General features: G+C 32.3%; 1 protein-coding gene across 3 annotated transcripts in view; it reads left to right on the top strand.

Moving 5' to 3' along the window:
- LOC106663451 overlaps positions 1-17952 on the top strand; it is a 186247-nt gene that overhangs the window by 85996 nt on the left and 82299 nt on the right. For 2 of the 3 annotated variants that reach the window (XM_014388294.2, XM_014388296.2), the window contains one exon: positions 3611-3730. In XM_014388294.2, coding sequence (XP_014243780.1) covers positions 3611-3730 — 120 coding nt within the window. Of the gene's footprint in view, positions 1-3351; positions 3447-3610; positions 3731-17952 lie in introns of those variants that run through there. The other variant, XM_014388297.2, reaches the window with a different exon arrangement.

Genomic DNA, 17952 nt, shown 5'->3' with positions numbered 1-17952 from the left:
TGTCTTTTTTTCTTCCATTTGTGTTTTATTTTAGGTTCAAATGTAAACAGAAAAATAAGACAATGCGATTTTTTAACGTTGAAAAGATGGATTAAGAACTAGAACTGATGTATCATGAAAGTAGTATAACCTATCGTCTTCTGCACAAAATAGAACATGGTCCGCCTAACAGTCCTGTACATTTTGGCATTTTCCTGTTTATAGATGATTTCGTCTGTTTCATATTGCGTTTTTCTTGACAAAGCCTTGTACTTACCTGTGTACAATTTTTCGTCCTTATGTCTATAGAAGATAGAAGTCGGTTTAGATAGTATCGCTGTGCGCTTTAAAACTCTTCTGCTTTCAAATGCTTAGTCTTTGTTTCCTTCATCTGTGCTTTATTTTTTCAAATGGCAAGGCGCATATTGAAGTGCGACCTCGTGTGCCGCGATGTAACGCCGCCTTTTGCACAATAAAGAAATGAATGGATCATCTCAAATTGAGACGGGACGCAGCACAGCACAGCCGACAGACGCATGGCGTTGAGGTAGCGGCACAGATTTCGGGTACTTTTCAACAGGTAAAATACATCCCCTCAAGATGTACCGTGGCCCGCCTAGCATCTCTGAGCACATTACTTACAAAATACTGAGTGTTGTTTCTTTCATTTGTTATTTAGAGTCTAATGTAATCCAAATAAATTTTTAACGTTTTAAAAATGAATAGAGGGGCAAGTATATAACAATAAAATTAGTTGAAATTAAAATTCACACTGGAAAGATTACAAAATATTGTTTCAAACATTTATCTCTACTTATCAGCTGTTTGATCAACCATCAACGGCTTACACACTCTCGGACATTTCTACTTTATTTATTATTTCATTGCAATAATCAATTCAAGTAATTAGTCCTATAGTTGTTTCCGTATCCTTATAATATTAACCATCAGCGGTCCAGGATTATCAGTCTTTTGAAACCGCGAAGAAACAACTCTAAGGAAAAAATTATGCACAGGAAACACGGAAAATTGGAAAACACCGAGTACATTTGCGAATCTAGCATTAATCTAGCTACGTGCCCAGTGAATCATACATTATAAGTTATTTAACTGTCTCGCCGAGGATGCGCATTTTTTATACTCTGTTCCCTCTGAAAGGAAATTTTTACATACATTAAATGGAAAATTACATGTTTTACAGGGTGAAATGCCCAGCCTAATGGCAGTCCGCAGATTCCTTTCAATAACAGTTTTTAAAGTGACAGTACCGCTCATGCAGTCCGACTGCATTTGTGAATAAATCACGTATGAACAAGCTGTTGACGAGAGATAAGAAGAAATGTGTGATTTTAAAATAAAACAAAAAGGCTGATTGCATCGTTTTGATGTGTCAAGGTTATGTGTTTTGCTATATTGGGCTTTAATCTCATCCGTATGTCAATTTTTTTCGGCATGATCTTAAAACCTGTATTAAATATTTATCAATGATCGACAATTCTAAACTTTAGGAATTGTATTAAAACAATGAACATGTCTTTCATGCTAGGTTTCTGATGATTGCATACACCTAATCAATAATTAGTTGAATGCCTATAAACTTAATTAAGTACACCGACTATTCCTCAAAAAAATGCTCAAATTTTACCTATGTGACAGTCAATCATATTTTAGAAGAGTGTGTTAACAACACGCAAAAATCTTACTAAGGTGTACCTAAAAATATTTATATCAAAAGTAAAAAAATAACTTTGACTATAAAGATAAATCCGTTGGATATCTAAAATCGATGTGGCTAGTATTTGTTTTAAGAGTGTGAATGTATTTATTGATGTATAGACAGATCTACTGTCGAATATAAAATTCCTCACAGATTTACCAAACTAGTTAGGCTTTTAATGTAGAGAGTAAAGTGACAGAACGGCAGGACATCGGCGAAGTATCGAATACCTCGGTGCCTCCTCAATTTCAAATTGTACATATGGTTTGAAAGTTTCTAGTTGTAAGAATGTATTTATTTGCGTGAGTGGTTAAGTGTGACGTGGTAGAATATATTGTACCCCATAGACCTGTCAAACAGCTTAGGTTAGGATTCTATGTTATATTGTTAGTTTGTCCTTATGGTAGAGTATGATTAAAAGTAAAATATGACAGAAGTTTCGAGTCCAAGCTTTTTGATCAGTTTCTTATCTGCAAGTAATGGCTTTGACGAAGAAGAAAGCGAATTTAGTTGCTAATGCCAAGCTTTCGACCTATTTTAAGGTCATCATCAGGGCAAAACCTTAAACATGTCTATAGATTGACAAATTTAATTTTTTTTTACAGGCGATCTCAAATTTCCTTGAAGATCGATTCAGTCCCAACATTGCCAAAGACTGTAACCTGCAAAAAAAAATTAAATATGACAATCTGTAGATATATTTAAGGTTCTTTTCCCCTGATGATGACCTTAAAATAGGTCGAAAGTTTGACATTAGGTGCTTTCTTCTTCTTCATGACATAACTTGATCCAAAGTTTTCATAAGTGAAAAAGTTGTCGAAACTTCTAATACTGAAATCTGTAAGGAATAGTATGAAATAATTCTAATTCGTATTTTTATTTAAAAACAAGTAAAAATTGATGGACCACGAGTATCAAGTAAAAAATTCAACTCGTGACAAATCATGTTAGTTTAAACATTTTTGTTCTTAACCGCCGTACAATAACGAGAAAAAGCTATTTCAGTATTTAAATTGTAAAATTAACTTACCAGGTTACAAAACAGATTTTTTTTTCATGTATGGTCGTTACATAGAAACGGAATAGGGCGAGGTCAATTGGACGAGTTAACAGATCGAATCTAAATGTCGAGCTATGCTGGATACACAGATAGTAAAAACAAACATGTTTATTCAACAGTAAAATTTCTGAATCCAGCTATTAATTAACTAATCTACGATGGAGATCTATATTGTTTGGACAAGTTTTCCTGTAGTTATAATTATCTTAAAATACCTTAAAAAACTGATTTAGAGATAGGTCTCGTGAACTCTGTGACTTTAATCTTCTTCTCCTATAATAAATGATAATAATCAGACTTTCCATCAACGATCTGATACCATTGTTAGCTGGCACAAATACAAATGTCATAAGCTATTGTTCTCTGAAATTGCAGAAGTGTGTCTTCTTTATTCAATAGCTGTCGTAAAGTGAAACAGATTTTTGTTTGTCTGTCTTTGTAGCTGACGCTAGTCCCGCCAGTTTTGTTTATGTATTGTTTAAGATAAGTTTATGTATTAATAAATTAAGAAAGAAAATTAATATTGAAAAAATTGCACGGTTAAAATTTGTACTTACTTAATAGCCTGACATGACATCACCCCCTTTCCAATTCTCTAGATAACTGGTTATGCTAATCGTGTTGCGCGGCACTGTCTTTCCAACCCAGTTCTTCGTTCGACGGCAAACGGCACAATACGTTTGACATGCGGTAGGTTTCGCTCTTTCGCGTCAAAATTTGGTCTTTTCTTTACATTTAATTTTTTTTTTTAAGTAAGGATTATAAAATATTTTTTGTAGATTATATGTTACAGTGCTATTTATTTTTTTTTTATAATTCTTCATTTTTTTTAAATGTATATTTTTTTATTTTAGGGTTTCGTTTGGAAGTTCTAAAGGTTCCATGGTGGAAACGTTAATATACGAAAGCCCTCTTCAAGAAGAACCAGAATTAAGCCCGTCCGGTGACCAAGCTTCTGTCGACAGCAATCAAGGGTAAGTTTTAAGCTTTTCACTAGTTGTTCTCCTTCAATTATTTATCTTTTAAAAAAATCAACGTGAATTTATATTAGGATGTATGTTTCTGCTTTTGAAAAAAATTCAGAGAAAAGTTTATACAAAAGTTTACATCTGAAAAGAAAATTCAAAGAAAACGGATATTCTAGATTTTATATTTAAAAAAATAAATAAAATAAAACGTACATTCGAGATTTTACATCTGAAAAAATCAAAGAAATAATCAAGATTTTATACCTGACAAAAATTGAAAGAAATAGGATATTCGAGATTGTACATCTGAAAAAATTCAAAAAAAGGGGGCGCTCAAGATTTAACATCTGAAAAAATACAAAGAAAACGGATATTCGAGATTTTACATTTGAAAAAAAAAATACAAAGAAATTTATTTAGAAATCGTGAGATGCGCTCTGGTGTGATGTAGGTTTCAGAAAAACATTTTCTTTATCGTGCCAACGTTTCGATCTTTATTGAGATCATCTTCAGGGCCAAGAAATACTCAAGATTTTCCATCGGAATAAAATTTTTAAAAAAGGCACTCATGATTTTACTTCTGAAATATATTCAAAGAAAACGAATATCCGAGATTTTAAAACTGAAAAAATTAAACAAAACGGATATTCGAGATTTTACATCTGAAAAAATAAAGAAATACTCAAGATTTTGTATAGGAACAAAATTTTAAAAAAAGGCACTTAAGATTTTACATCTGAAAAATTTAAAAAAACGGATATTCAAGATTTTACATTTGAAAAAATCAAAGAAATACTCAAGATTTTCCATCGGAACAAAATTTAAAAAAAGGCACTCCAGATTTTACATCTGAAAAAATTCAAAGAAAACGTAGACTCAAGATTTTACGTGTGAAAAATTTAAAGAAAACAGATATTCAAGATTTTACATTTGAAAAAAATCAAAGAAATACTCAAGATTTTCCATTGGAACAAAATTTAAAAAAAGGCACTCTAGATTTTACATCTGAAAAAATGTAACATTTTTGTTCGTCGTTGTCAGATTGTACATCTGAAAACGGATATTCGAGATTTTACATTTGAAAAAATTCAAAGTAAACGTATACACAAGGTTTTACATCCTAAACATAATGACAATACAACCAAATTTTATAAAAATTCAAATGCCAAAGAGAATTCCGTGTAACTACATTTATAAGCTGGAAATTTCAAGAAATTTGTTTTAAAAAAAAGATTAAGAGCTATAAATGATTACTAATTGAGATAAGCAGACGTTTTTCCTATTGTCTATTTGGTCCGCCTAGCACCGTGATTTTGGCTCATTGCTGTATGGGGATGCTGAATCTGTCATTTAATTGGCATTAATTGACCCTGCACCGGACAGCTACGATCAGTACTATCGCGTGATTCCTTTCTACGTTCTAGCAATTTGTCTAATTTGTAACTGCAACGCAGGATTGAATCTATCTAATCTTTTATCACTAAGATTGCCGACAAATGATTTATTTATTTCCGGCTCGAGACTATTTTCTCGTACCAAAATTTGTGTGTGTGGGTTTTAATAAAAAAAGCTTCTGTTGTAAAATGGCTTTTTACAACAATCTAATATGGCTATATGAGTGAATCCTATAATGTAGGAATTTTTGACATATCAAATCTTGCCAAATCTTGCAAAATCAAAAGAAATTTATTATTACATCGACTTGACATTCGTCTAATCTTTTGAATATATTTTGGTAAAAAGTAGTAACGTAAAGCTTTAGAATAGACCTAGACAATGAGATCTATGATGTGAAGATGCGTAATAGTTTAAATTTATATTTATATGTTGTCAATTCTGGTAACATGTGTTTAATATAAAACGTGAATTCAAGGCAATTATTTTACACAAAAATCAAAAATGCATGTAGCACCCAAATGCTTTTGCGCACTTCGCACTTCTTTAATAAGGGGACGAGGTTTGAAGATCGGCCTGGCCGGACTGCAAGCCCGTGGAAAAAAGGAAGACTGTAAAAAATTCATCGAATGCCCTGAATGCCCGGTACACCCTGACTTGGGCTTCATCTGCAAAAAGCCTTGCGACATGATGGAACGTATGAAGAGGAAGCACAACAAAAAGGGCAAACTGACATTTCAGTCCGAAGACGGCTCGAAAGAGGAGCAGAAGCCAAAGAAAAAAGGTTGCTACAAAGATCAGAACTTGTGCAATCTGATAGATCAGCTCAGAGAGAGGAGGAGATTGGAAAAATTGGAATCAGGAAAACCCTCGAAGTGCTGAAATTTGTTAATGTCATTCAAAATAAATATTTGGGTAGCTACTTGAAAAAAAACAAGCGTTTATTATTTTTTATTTAAGTTATTATATTTCCTGCTTACATAATTTCAATATGAATTGGCTTGTCGCGTCTTTTTTTATATAAGAAGGTTCTCGATTACCTAGCTGATTATTTTTCAAATGTTTATATCATACTCTAGGTAAAATCCACAATTTTGTTTATTTAACTATGTAAAATGAGTAGGAAAACCTACGTCAGCGACCATTTGAGACGTACACGGTGATTTAACCAACGCCACAATCGTTGCAATTACAATTTTTTATATAGCATAAAAAAAACATTTTAAAAAAATCAGTTGTTGCATTACCATCTTTCAAAAACATGGTTTCATAACGATCAAGATAAATTCAAGTTACTTTTGACAAAACAATGTTGGCCTCGATCACAACGCGTTTTGCTTATTTTCGCAAGAATTTTCCTTCGGTGTTGAACTACTCCGGTACGGGAAAATGGTCTTCCACTGAAGACGAGACGAAATGCAAGAGTGACGAAGATCGAAAGGCGGAAAAGACACCCGAGTGCGTCTATCCCTGTTTCAGAGAGCGTAAGAAAAAGAAAAAAGTGAGAAAATGCCCTCCGAAATATCCTGAAAAGCCGTTTATCATGCCTCCGGGAGATGACTCTTGTATCACGTGTGACAAAAAGAAAACACCGAGAAAAAAATAATACGCGGGAAATATAAAAACGAACCAACCTAAGCCTTGTCTGTTAATTCTCGACGATTGTTAACCATAAAACATAAAATCGGACTTGTGTAGTATCGCCTTGGGTCTTCACGGTACAGTGACGCCCTATCGCGTGAGATCAGTGGCACATGTTCAACCGAACGTCAAACATCGATTTATTCGTAATTAAACCACGTGTAACATGATAATATACAACACATAAAACTCACAAGCACATTGTATACAACAGTACACCAGTACACGCAATGGTAAACGCAAAATTGATAAGAGTACTGCAATCTTATCACAAATGGTAAAACAGATATCAAATGTTGGTAAAATTCTGGTAAACTAATTAAACTATTTACGACAGGGTTGTTTATGACAATTAAAATCCTGTTAATCCTTATCTATCTTTGGGTTCTAAAAAATTATAATATTAAAGAATCTTTGACGTGTGTGATTTTTGTTATAATGGTTGTATGATCAAAAATTTAAAGCTGGCATGGTCGAAACTTTGTTCTATAATAAGTTCCTCTATTTTTCCTTACAAGTGGCATACTTTCTTTTCATGTAAATATGATTCCACGTTTAGGGGACCCAGGCCGGATGGACATGTTGTTCTGTTTATTATTTGAAACGTGCTTGATACGATCTGTTTTTTCCATGGTTTGTTAGGCCAATTTTTGTTTTAAATGTCTATATTATGACTTCTATACTCTAAGAGAAAAGAATTCTCGTTCCTTCAGCGTGACCATTTCCCTCTCCTTCAAAATATTGCTCTCTATCTACCTCCTTAAATGAGCCTCTGGAAGCATACAAAATTCCACTTGCACTTCTTCGTCCAGTGCAAGTTTTTAGCAAGCTTGCCGTTCCATAGTTCCGATCCATGTTTTTTTAAATTTCCCACTTCTCCCGGGATCTCGGTTCATTTAGCGATACCGAATTGTTTCCGCTAAAATATTGATTTCAGTTTTCTCCTTTTTTTTCCAAGAGCGGTCAGAAGAGACCAAATTCAGTGACTAAATAAAACCATTTTGATTCATTCACTCTCACCATCTCAATNTCTCTCTCTCTCTCTCTCTCTCTCACTTTTTTTTTGTGTGTATTCATATATACACTCAGGTTTATTTCTTGTATTTAAAAATTTCTGCGACCTTATTTTTTTTTTTTTTTTTTTTACAATGTCTTAGTTATTTGGGCTTCTTAGTCGTTTTATCATAAATTAAATTTGATTATAAAGCCAGTTTAGGTAATTTTAATATCATGATTATATTATAGGTTAATAACCATTTTTTACAGTATTTATTTATTACAGATAAATAAATTATTTATTATTATTATTTATTACAGACAACAGGCTTGGGTTTTTGGATCAGTTAATTTCTATTATTTGAGTTTTGGGAAGCCTATAAAAATAATTTCCACTGTAAATTATCTTCATGAAGAATTTATTAGAAACAATGTATTTTTTAGTTTAAAATCAAAATTAATTAACCTGAAGACAGATTTTTTAAAAATTATTACTTTGGAGTTAAATACTAATTAACCTATAAAAATTAACATAATATGGTGTTTGGCTAATATGAAAAGCAAAAATAAAAAATAAAAAATTAAATTTAAAAAAGTTGCCAAACATAGTTTGTAGGAGTTAAACACTTTTTTCTAATAAATCAATGATGATGCCTAAGATGTAACTAACGTTAAGTTCTTCATTTTATAACTTAAACCTGTCAATAATTAACCTTTTAAGGACATTTCAAAACATTAGTTAAATTTTTAAACTAAAATTCTGACGACTTTCTATATGTTCTATCTCACCATTTCTTGCGTATTTTTTTCATTAATAAAAATAAATCAGCTGCATTTAATTGCAATTCTTGCTGTAGACATTTTTGTTTTTATTGATAGAAATTGAGGGTTTTTTAATAAGTGAGCAATTTAAAGAGATAATGTTACGATTTACTGCTTTATTGTCCAAGCTTCTGGCATTTTATAGGAAATTTTTTGTAATATCATCTCTTCCAAATATTAATTTTTTTTGAGTTAGAGCATTCCGCGATTTATTCTCTCTTTGCTTAAGTAATTTTTATTTAATAAGTTTATTTAATAAGGATCGAATGTAGTGGGCGAGGTGGCAGCCGACAAGTGCTATCTTCGTCGCGTCACCTTCGAAAAATGCGGCGTAGTCAATGTAGGTCTAGAAACTCAATTTCTATTCAGTAACGCATCCCGCTTCTCCTTGGTAGTCAAAAATGTAGAATCACAGTGAAAAGAATAATAATTAATAAATTTTTTAAATTCGCAAGTTTTCGTTGAAAGGTAGTGTTTTCTCTTTCTCATATTGATAACCGTCATTTCCTTTCTATATGGAACTGGTTTTTTGTTAATTCTTGTCTACAATGCAGAATATACCTGAAGCCCAGATTACCCGATGTAAAATTCAAGTCCTGATGGGCATTTCAGCCCGATAAGATGTTTTGAGGTCGCCAGGTCGCTTGTTGCCCTTTCGAGGGTCGTCTGCATTAAAACGTCAAAATTGTCTGCTTTCTTTCCGGAAAAATCTCACTTTGAATCGAAAAAGCGGATCTCGGGTTAATAAAGATATCAATAACGGCCATGGCCTGCAAATTTGAACCTTGTCCCACAAAAATTAAACAACGCCTCACAAACATTTAACTGGTTTATCTTTCAGACAAGTTTGAGTTAATTTGCATATAGAAACTTGATGCTAATATAAACACAAAGGTACAAACATTCATTCTCTTGACTTGCCATTCCCAAACTGTTCCTTGTGGACGCAGAACTTTGTATCGTTGCTGGACACTATATCGCAATAATTTTGATCAGTGATACGTAACATTCTTCTTCTAGTAATTATTCAGAAAAACATTTTCTTTATCGTGCCAACGTTTCGATCTTTATTGAGATCATGTTCAGGTTAGAAGATCTGAAGATGATCTCAATAAAGATCGAAACGTTGGCACGATAAAGAAAATGTTTTTCTGAAACGTACATCACATCAGACCGCTTCTCACGATTTCTAAATAAATATTTTATTACGATAATTTTGGAAATACCCGCCAGCCGGTAGGAGTCGTCACAAAAGTAAGGGAGGGAGAAGGAAAAGTGCAAACCGAAGGTTAAAAAAATGAAGAAAAAGAAGAACCAAAGCTAAGAATACGATCTTCTTGACTCAAAAAAAAGTTTTTTTTTCGTTGTTTGGTTTATCACGTATATGTATTTGTATGTAGAGGCCAATTATTTTATTTTATTATTGTTAAATTAGAATTGATACTGGAGCTAGCTGAACTCCCATTTTTCAAAAGAACGTTTCTATTTTAGTTAAGTTTTCCAATTTTATATTGTTGGCAAACGATTTAATTTTATTTTCTATTTTCAACGAATAGCTAGTTTTTTCCAAACGTAGTTATTATCATTTTGATCACCAGGTAGATTTTTTAAAATTATTTTCTTTCAGTATTCCCTATTTCTACGTTGTGGGATCCAAGAGATATCAGAACTCTATAATTTTTTTTTCCAAAACCTCGTACTTGGATACCCGTAAGAAAGCTCAGACCCGTTGGACATTTGTAAAAAAATAGATATGTATAATTCATCAAAACTTTCAAATTTTCTAGGGAAAAATTACAGTTATTCATTTGTAAATCGACCTCGCCTTCAATGGTCGGGCAGGTTTCTTATTTATCGCGGTTTTAACTAAACGTTGATTTTTAGCAAAATGTTTTCTGGTAACGCTTAGCTTTTAAGCTCCTATGAAACCTCTTTACAAGGCTTTTTCACTTTCCACTTGATAATGACAAACTTAGTGCGTTTGACAGTTGTCGAGTGCTTTTAGTATCGGTCTCAATAACATCTAGAGCTCCGGTTCACTACAGATGTCTTTTCTCCCTTTGCAAGTTCTAAACATTTTTCAAAGTTCGATGGTATTAATTATACAGGTTGTTCGGCTACTCGTGTTACAAACTTTGCAAGAAGATCCTTTCAAAATGGAACCAAAAAATCCTAATTAACTATGGTCCGAATCTCAGCAGTTTCGGACTTATTCGGCTTTTTCTGATTTTTTAAGATTTCACGTCCTTGCCTCAAATAAACAATGACAACTCCAAAACTAAAAGGTTTTGGACAAATCTGTTGATACTATTGAAAATTAAGTTAAATTTGCAATAAGATGTGATTAATACTAAACTTTTAAACGTTGGTGAAATAAATATTCTTGTAGCCAGAACTTTGAAAAATAATTTTTTTTTTTTCAAAGTTGACAAACTTACTATGGTGATTCTAAACTACTATTTCCAAACTTAGAGCCCAGCAAATTTCAGAAAACGAACTCCATTTAATATCCTTTTTAGAGCTGTAATTGCTTATTTAATTACTTTTTTCGAAGTTGAAGGAATTGATGAAGGAAAGGAAAAAACCGTGGTTGACGGATTGGTAAGGTGGAAAGATTAATAATAATAAAAAATAAAAAACTTAAGGAAATTTTGGATGAGTGAACTAAATGTTTTGAATCTTAAAATTATTCTATTGCGGGGAATAATTGTACAATGATATAATAATACTTTAATAAGTTGCAGTCGTATTGGTAAATAAGTAAACAATTGCACTATTTCGGTTTCGAAAACACAAATTAAAAAACGTTCAATTCATTCAAAATGTCCTTAAGTTTTTCATTTTTTATTATTATTAACCTTTGCACCTTACCAATCCGTCCTGTAGCCGAACATCCTGTATACGTGTGTATACATGTACATTCTCTGTATACAAATATTAGGTCTTTCTAAGCTAATAAGCTATAGGTCTTCTAAGCTTCTAAAATACTACTATTGTATCTGGAAAAAATTGTTACCGAATATTCTGATAGAATACAAAACCGTGGCAAAAATTCACTAGAGTAAATTTGATTTTTGACTGTTTTTTCTTAATTATTCATTTTTGTGACAGACAAAGTCGTGGATGCAGACAATTTTGAAAATTTCAAAAAGTTATTTAAAACGACATCGACATCTAGGTACAATTGGAATTTTCTAATATACACTTAATTCTGCAGATTTCAAAAAAAAAAAAAAATCTGCCTATTAGAAATTACATAAAATAGAACTAGATAGAGATTTAATACATTTATTTTGTAATATTAAATAATATAATATTAAAGTAGTTTTAGGTTTTAATTCTTCACTTTTTTCTCCTATGATATGTGATATTTCGAGTCAATGAATAAATAAATGAGCAACACGGCGTAATAATAAACAAATGAGTGGTGTAGGTGTGTGTGTGTGTGTGTGTGTGTGTGTGTGTGTGTGAGAGAGAGAGAGAGAGAGAGTGTGAGTGTGGTCTGAGTGGAATTTTGGAATGGTGGAATATTTCACGAACGTTTAACGTACCAGTTTAATATTGATCACATCATATTGGAAATTTAACGTGGTTTTCAATGGTATAAACCGATTTGTCCAAAACCTTTCAGTTTTGGAGTTATCATTGTTTATTAAAGCAAACTCGTGAAATTTTAAAGAATCAGAAAATGTGAAACTTTTGAGATTCGGACCATAGTCAATTAGGACTTTTTGGTTCTATTTTTAATGTAGAATCTACTGGCAAAGTTTGTAACACGAGTGCCGAACACCCTGTATTTTCAAATGGAATCAAGGTTTCAGAACCAGAACAGACAATGTAGACATTGTATTAAATTTTAAGCAGTACTGTGGTTAAAATAGTAGCATTTTATTTGCAAAATAATTAAAGAATTAATATTAATACAGGGAAAAAATTAAACTAATACAAAAGAAAGCTAGAAAAGTTTTAAAAAAAAACATTTCTCTGATCACTTAGTGCGTTACGGTCCTGAATAAATTTCACACTAGATAGGAATGTAATTTTTTTTTGTATAAATTCCAACCAGCTTGAAAGCTCATAAACAGATGGAGGGAAAAAAGTTCGACTGGTTTGAATTGGCGGGGGCTTGGTTTATTTACGGCGGAGCGCTGCAGTCGTGCCGGCCCGCGTCCTTCCCGCTTCTCAGTCGCACACGCCCTCCAACCAGGTACTGACTGCTCTTACCTCACAGAGTCGTGATCACTTTTTTTTATTTTTGAACAGACACAATCGATCTCTGGAATCGACCAAAGGTAAATCAAATCACTTACATTCAATACTGTATTTTCCTACCAGGCAAAAAGTCAACAAGGAAAAAAATCCTAAAGCAAAAATTTATTTGTAAAATGTTTTTTTAGAAAAAAATAGAATTTTCTAGCTATAAAAATTCAATATAAGTTATAAAATAGAAATTTAATAAATTCGAGTATAATAAGCGTTTATGTTGTCATAGGCTCGAGGGTTGCACCCCGGTATTGATCGTTCCTCCCCTTCTAACCCCCTCAAAAGCCGGGATCTTGTTAAGCTCACTGAAATTTCGTTAAAACGCGACTAAAAAACCTTTTCTATTATTAAACCGTCCGACATTCTTTTGAAAAACAATTGGTTTACAAATTCGAAAAAAATAAGGCGTTATCGCTGTTATCTTAATGGCTTCTTTGGATTTTGAAATGTTTTTCCCCTTGACCTTGTTGCTGATTGTTTCCTTGTTGCCTAGCGACGGTGCTTCTGCGATTGCTGGCATTCCGGCACGACTGCGACCGCTGTAACGCGGATATTGTAAAATGCCCCCCCGTTTGCTGGCGGACGACTGTTTACTGGCAGGCATAATTATTTTTAGCTGTATTATTTCCGTCCTGCTAACGTGCGGCTGGAAGCTATTTCGGCGCCTATGAACTTCGTATCCGTTCGACTTGAACGTTGACCGATGTAAAATTTTATGAAGCATTACCTCGATGAACCGAGACGTTCATTTTCCAAGAATAAATCTTTTTTTTACAACAATGGCAATAGGTTGTAGTAAAAAGCTATATGTGATCATATAGATGTATACCTATTGCACTACACTCACTGTTTATTGACTTCTACGTTGACCGATTTAAAATTATATGAAATATTATCTTGATGAACCGGGGAATTCATTTTCCAAGCATGAATATTTTTTTTTAAATAATTTTTATGTAGAAATCGTGAGATGAGGTCTGGTGTGATGTAGGTTTCAGAAAATTTTTATAGTTTTTAAATAATAACCAGTCTGTAGCAACAAAATCTATGTGAACCTATAGATCTATTCCTATTACACTACACTCACTGTTTGTTGACTTCAATCTTGACCGATTTAAAATTTTATGAAACATTATGTTGATGATGAACCGGGGCGTTCATTTTCCAAGCATAAATCTTTCTTTTTTTTTACAACATGGCAATAGGTTGTAGCAACAAAATCTATGTGAACCTATAGATTTATTCCTATTACACTACACTCACGGTTTATTGACTTCTACGTTGACCGATTTAAAATTATATGAAATATTATCTTGTTGAACCGGGGAATTCATTTTCCAAGCATGAATAATTTTTTTAAAAATAATTTTTATGTAGAAATCGTGAGATGCGGTCTGGTGTGATGTAGGTTTTTCAGAAATTTTTTATAGTTTTTAAATAATAACCAGTCTGTAGCAACAAAATCTATGTGAACCTATAGATCTATTCCTATTACATTACATTCATGGTTGATTTCAAACTTGACCGATTTAAAATTTTATGAAACATTATCTTGATGAACCGGGGTATTCATTTTCCAAGCACAAATCATTTTTTTAACATAACTGCAGTTTCTATCAACAAAATCCATGAGAAAACAGATCANAGCTGAGAAAATAAAATAACAACAGTCCATTGTAAATATTGTTTATTACATTTTAAAAAAACTTACTGTATTCGCCTATATTTGTATCTTTGTATATATGTTAAAAAAATGAAATCCCATATATAACGATTCAGGGAAGGTATGATCATGAATCATGATACTCGACAAGCGATTAAAACTTGTACAATTTTATCATAAAGCAAACATTTTAAAAATGTCAAACAGAGCATTAGGCTCTTCAATGCAACCCCCACCAGGGATAGAAAGTTAAAAATTAATTTATTTAAAAAAATATTACATAAACATCTTGAAAATCCTATATATAACATAAAGGGATTTTGTAATTTCAAATATGAAAAAGGTTTAACTCTATATAATAATATTTATGTCTATATGTAATATTTATTACAAGTTTACAATAGTAAAACACAATGTGTTTTTTTTTTTAATTGCTTTTCTTGGTTGCTGTTTATTGGTTAAATCGAAATTTCAACTTTATTAACTACGTTTACTTATTGAAAAAAATAGAGAAATGTGAAACTTAGGTAAATGATTCATTTCACAAGGTTAAATCACACTTTTAAGATAATAAAAAAATTTCCCAGCCTTTATCGGTTTTACACCTAATCATTAAATAACAAGTGGTGACTCGGTGAATTGACAGTAGGAAAAGGAAATTAATTACAAACTTATCAAAGGTTTTGAAGACCTACCTTGTGATGTGACTTCAGCAAAAATGAATATTGGCGATTTTATCAAATTTTTTGCCAGTTGGTTTATCATTTGACAGTTAGTAAGAGCGGTTGTTGAAAAATTATTTTCCCGAAAGTGATAAAAATGACGAAAATTACCAACGTTTGATTTGCCTAGTTAAATTAATAAATTATATACAAATAGTGCTTTAAACATCAGGCATATTTCAAGTGGTCATTTTCGCCGCTGAGGTTTGGCTCAAGGGGTGTCAACAGCTAGATCATTTCAACTTATTCTTAATATTCTCTCAATTAGAGAAGTGGAGTATGCGATATTCATCACGTATACCTAGCTAATATAGTAAAACCATCGGCCCCCATACTTCACATTCACTCTAATAAATACATTCACTATGTAGCTCTGTTTCCTCCAAAATCGGAGCAGGGGATCAAGAGATCTTGTTATGTTCATTATGTATAACATAACTACTACTTATTAGTTAGGCAGTTTTGATAAATAATGACAAATTAATTTGAGTGTAAGTATTTATTAGCGTGAACGTTAGATAAAATCACGACAGCTCAATTTTTCAGAGCAACGGCGTATTGAGCAGAAGGTCGTGGGTTCGAATCACTCTCATAACACTGCCTGTTTCATCTCCATCAAGACCTTAAATAAAAACAATAATTAATTGGATTAATTAATATGGTCAGTTATGACCGCTAAACATATATGGGTTATATGGCATATGGAGCACCCACGAACACACCTAAATAGACTAGGTTATTTAATCTTATTTATTGCAGGGCGATAGCGAGATAGTCACTGGAGTAATATTAAAAACCCTGGTGACTCTCCAACAGTATTTATTTGCGTGAAAGGTTAAGTATATATTAACACGGTCAATGTGGAATATCGATACCCACAGACCTTCCGGACCAATTAGGTTGTTAGTTAGGCCGTTTTGATAAACATTAACAAATTAATCTGAGTGTATGTATTTATTAGCGTGAACATTATATGGAATCATGATAGTTAAAGTGGTTAAAGCAGCGGCGTATTCAGCCCAAGATCTTGGGTTCGAATCCCACTCCTGACACTTTTTCACCTCTACAAAGACGTTAGATAAAAAGAAGAGCGAATAGTGAATGGATTAGGATAGTGAATGCACGATTTTGGGTGTGAACGTATTTATTAGCGTAAATGCAGGTTTAAGCTGTGCATAATTTTAGCTTAGTTATAGGGATGGGGTCTCAATAGTATATGGAAACTTGAGACCCGCCAAACTTACGTTTATAGTTATTTTATTTCCTTCTGATGTGGCTAATCTGAAATTAAGTTAAATTTCACTCAGTGGTCGAAATAGTACAACTAAAACGGAACCGGGAAACCGTCGAAAATTGAATTTTTACAAAACAGGATTTTACATTTTCCAAAAAGGTTTCTTTTCTATGAACGGCATTTCTTAACAGAATAGCAGTAGGATATGTAATTTTAACTGCCTCATAGCAAAATAAAATGTAAAAGCAATTCTGTTACCAGGGTTTGTGGCGAGGAAACAAAACCGCAGTATCCTCTGGACTATTACGAGGAATGATAATATGAAATTTGAAGATAAACCGCGATAACCTTTCCGTAATAAAATCTGTTTTTCATCATAAAGTTTTTGTTAAAGTTGTTCCAATTGGATAAATTATATTTTTTGTTTTGTTACAAAAATCTTATATTTTTATCGACCTGGTTTTGATAATAGTGTTTTTTACATACCCTATTTTTATAAATTATATTTAGCAGTTTTCTGCCTAATTAGTGAATTTATTGTAATTATGTATTGGTAGAACGACTGTCATTTCCACGCTGCCGAGTACCTTCAGCTAAAAAGAAACAATAAAAAAAATGACGTCTAAATTTTAAAATACAACGGTAGTCGGTTTCCGTCCAACAATTTTCGTCTTGAAACTTGGTGCTTTCATTGAGGTTTGTCCGGAGATGCCGAGCTAATGAAGGCCTGCCCATTCAGGAAGTTTTAACCACGGTCCAGTGAGAAAGGACAGGATGCCTTTTTCTGGCTGCTGACACTCCATGCTTTAATCAAAGGGGCGTTTGTGGAATTTTATTTCTTTTTAATTGAAAAACATTAAAAAACAACTGTCATTTAGACACTTACTTTTAAATATATTTGAATTTTATATACGGTGTTTGTAATAAAACCCGGAATGATGACAACAGGTAATTTGCAAATTTTTTTGCCAGATATCTCAAAAATATTCTCTGTATTACTTTAAATTAAATGTATTTATTATCTTAAACTTCAATTATATCATATAAGTATTAAAACGTATAAAATGGAGTACGCACAAAACAAAAAGGACAATACAAAAAAGTCAAAATAATTTATTTCTGATTTAATTAATTAATAAATATGAACATATCCGTCGGTTTTATTTATTTTATTTAATAGAAATTATTGGGTGTAAAGATACCAAACAATGTAAAATGGTCTCAATTTTTGATTGGTATTCTGAAGGCATAAATGTGCCATTTTCCAAACATCCTCTGTTTTTTTATACCGTTGGAAACAAATGTCCTGTACTGCCGAATCTCATTTTTATGCAAGTGGAAACATAAAGCATTGAAGGAACGTAAAATTAATCAACAAAAAACAAGAATCGCAGTGTAATACCTTATATTTTTGCTTTAAAAACGACCTGTAACTTTCTGTGACTGGAATTCCGATACACTTTGTACATATAAGCAAAATCAAACAATAGAA

The sequence above is a fragment of the Cimex lectularius genome, unplaced genomic scaffold (assembly GCF_000648675.2).
Source record: "Cimex lectularius strain Harlan isolate CLEC.00 unplaced genomic scaffold, Clec_2.1 scaffold2, whole genome shotgun sequence".
NCBI lineage: Eukaryota > Metazoa > Arthropoda > Insecta > Hemiptera > Cimicidae > Cimex > Cimex lectularius.
The sequence above is the reverse complement of the archived record's forward strand: the minus strand, read 5'-3'. Positions and strand labels throughout refer to the sequence as shown.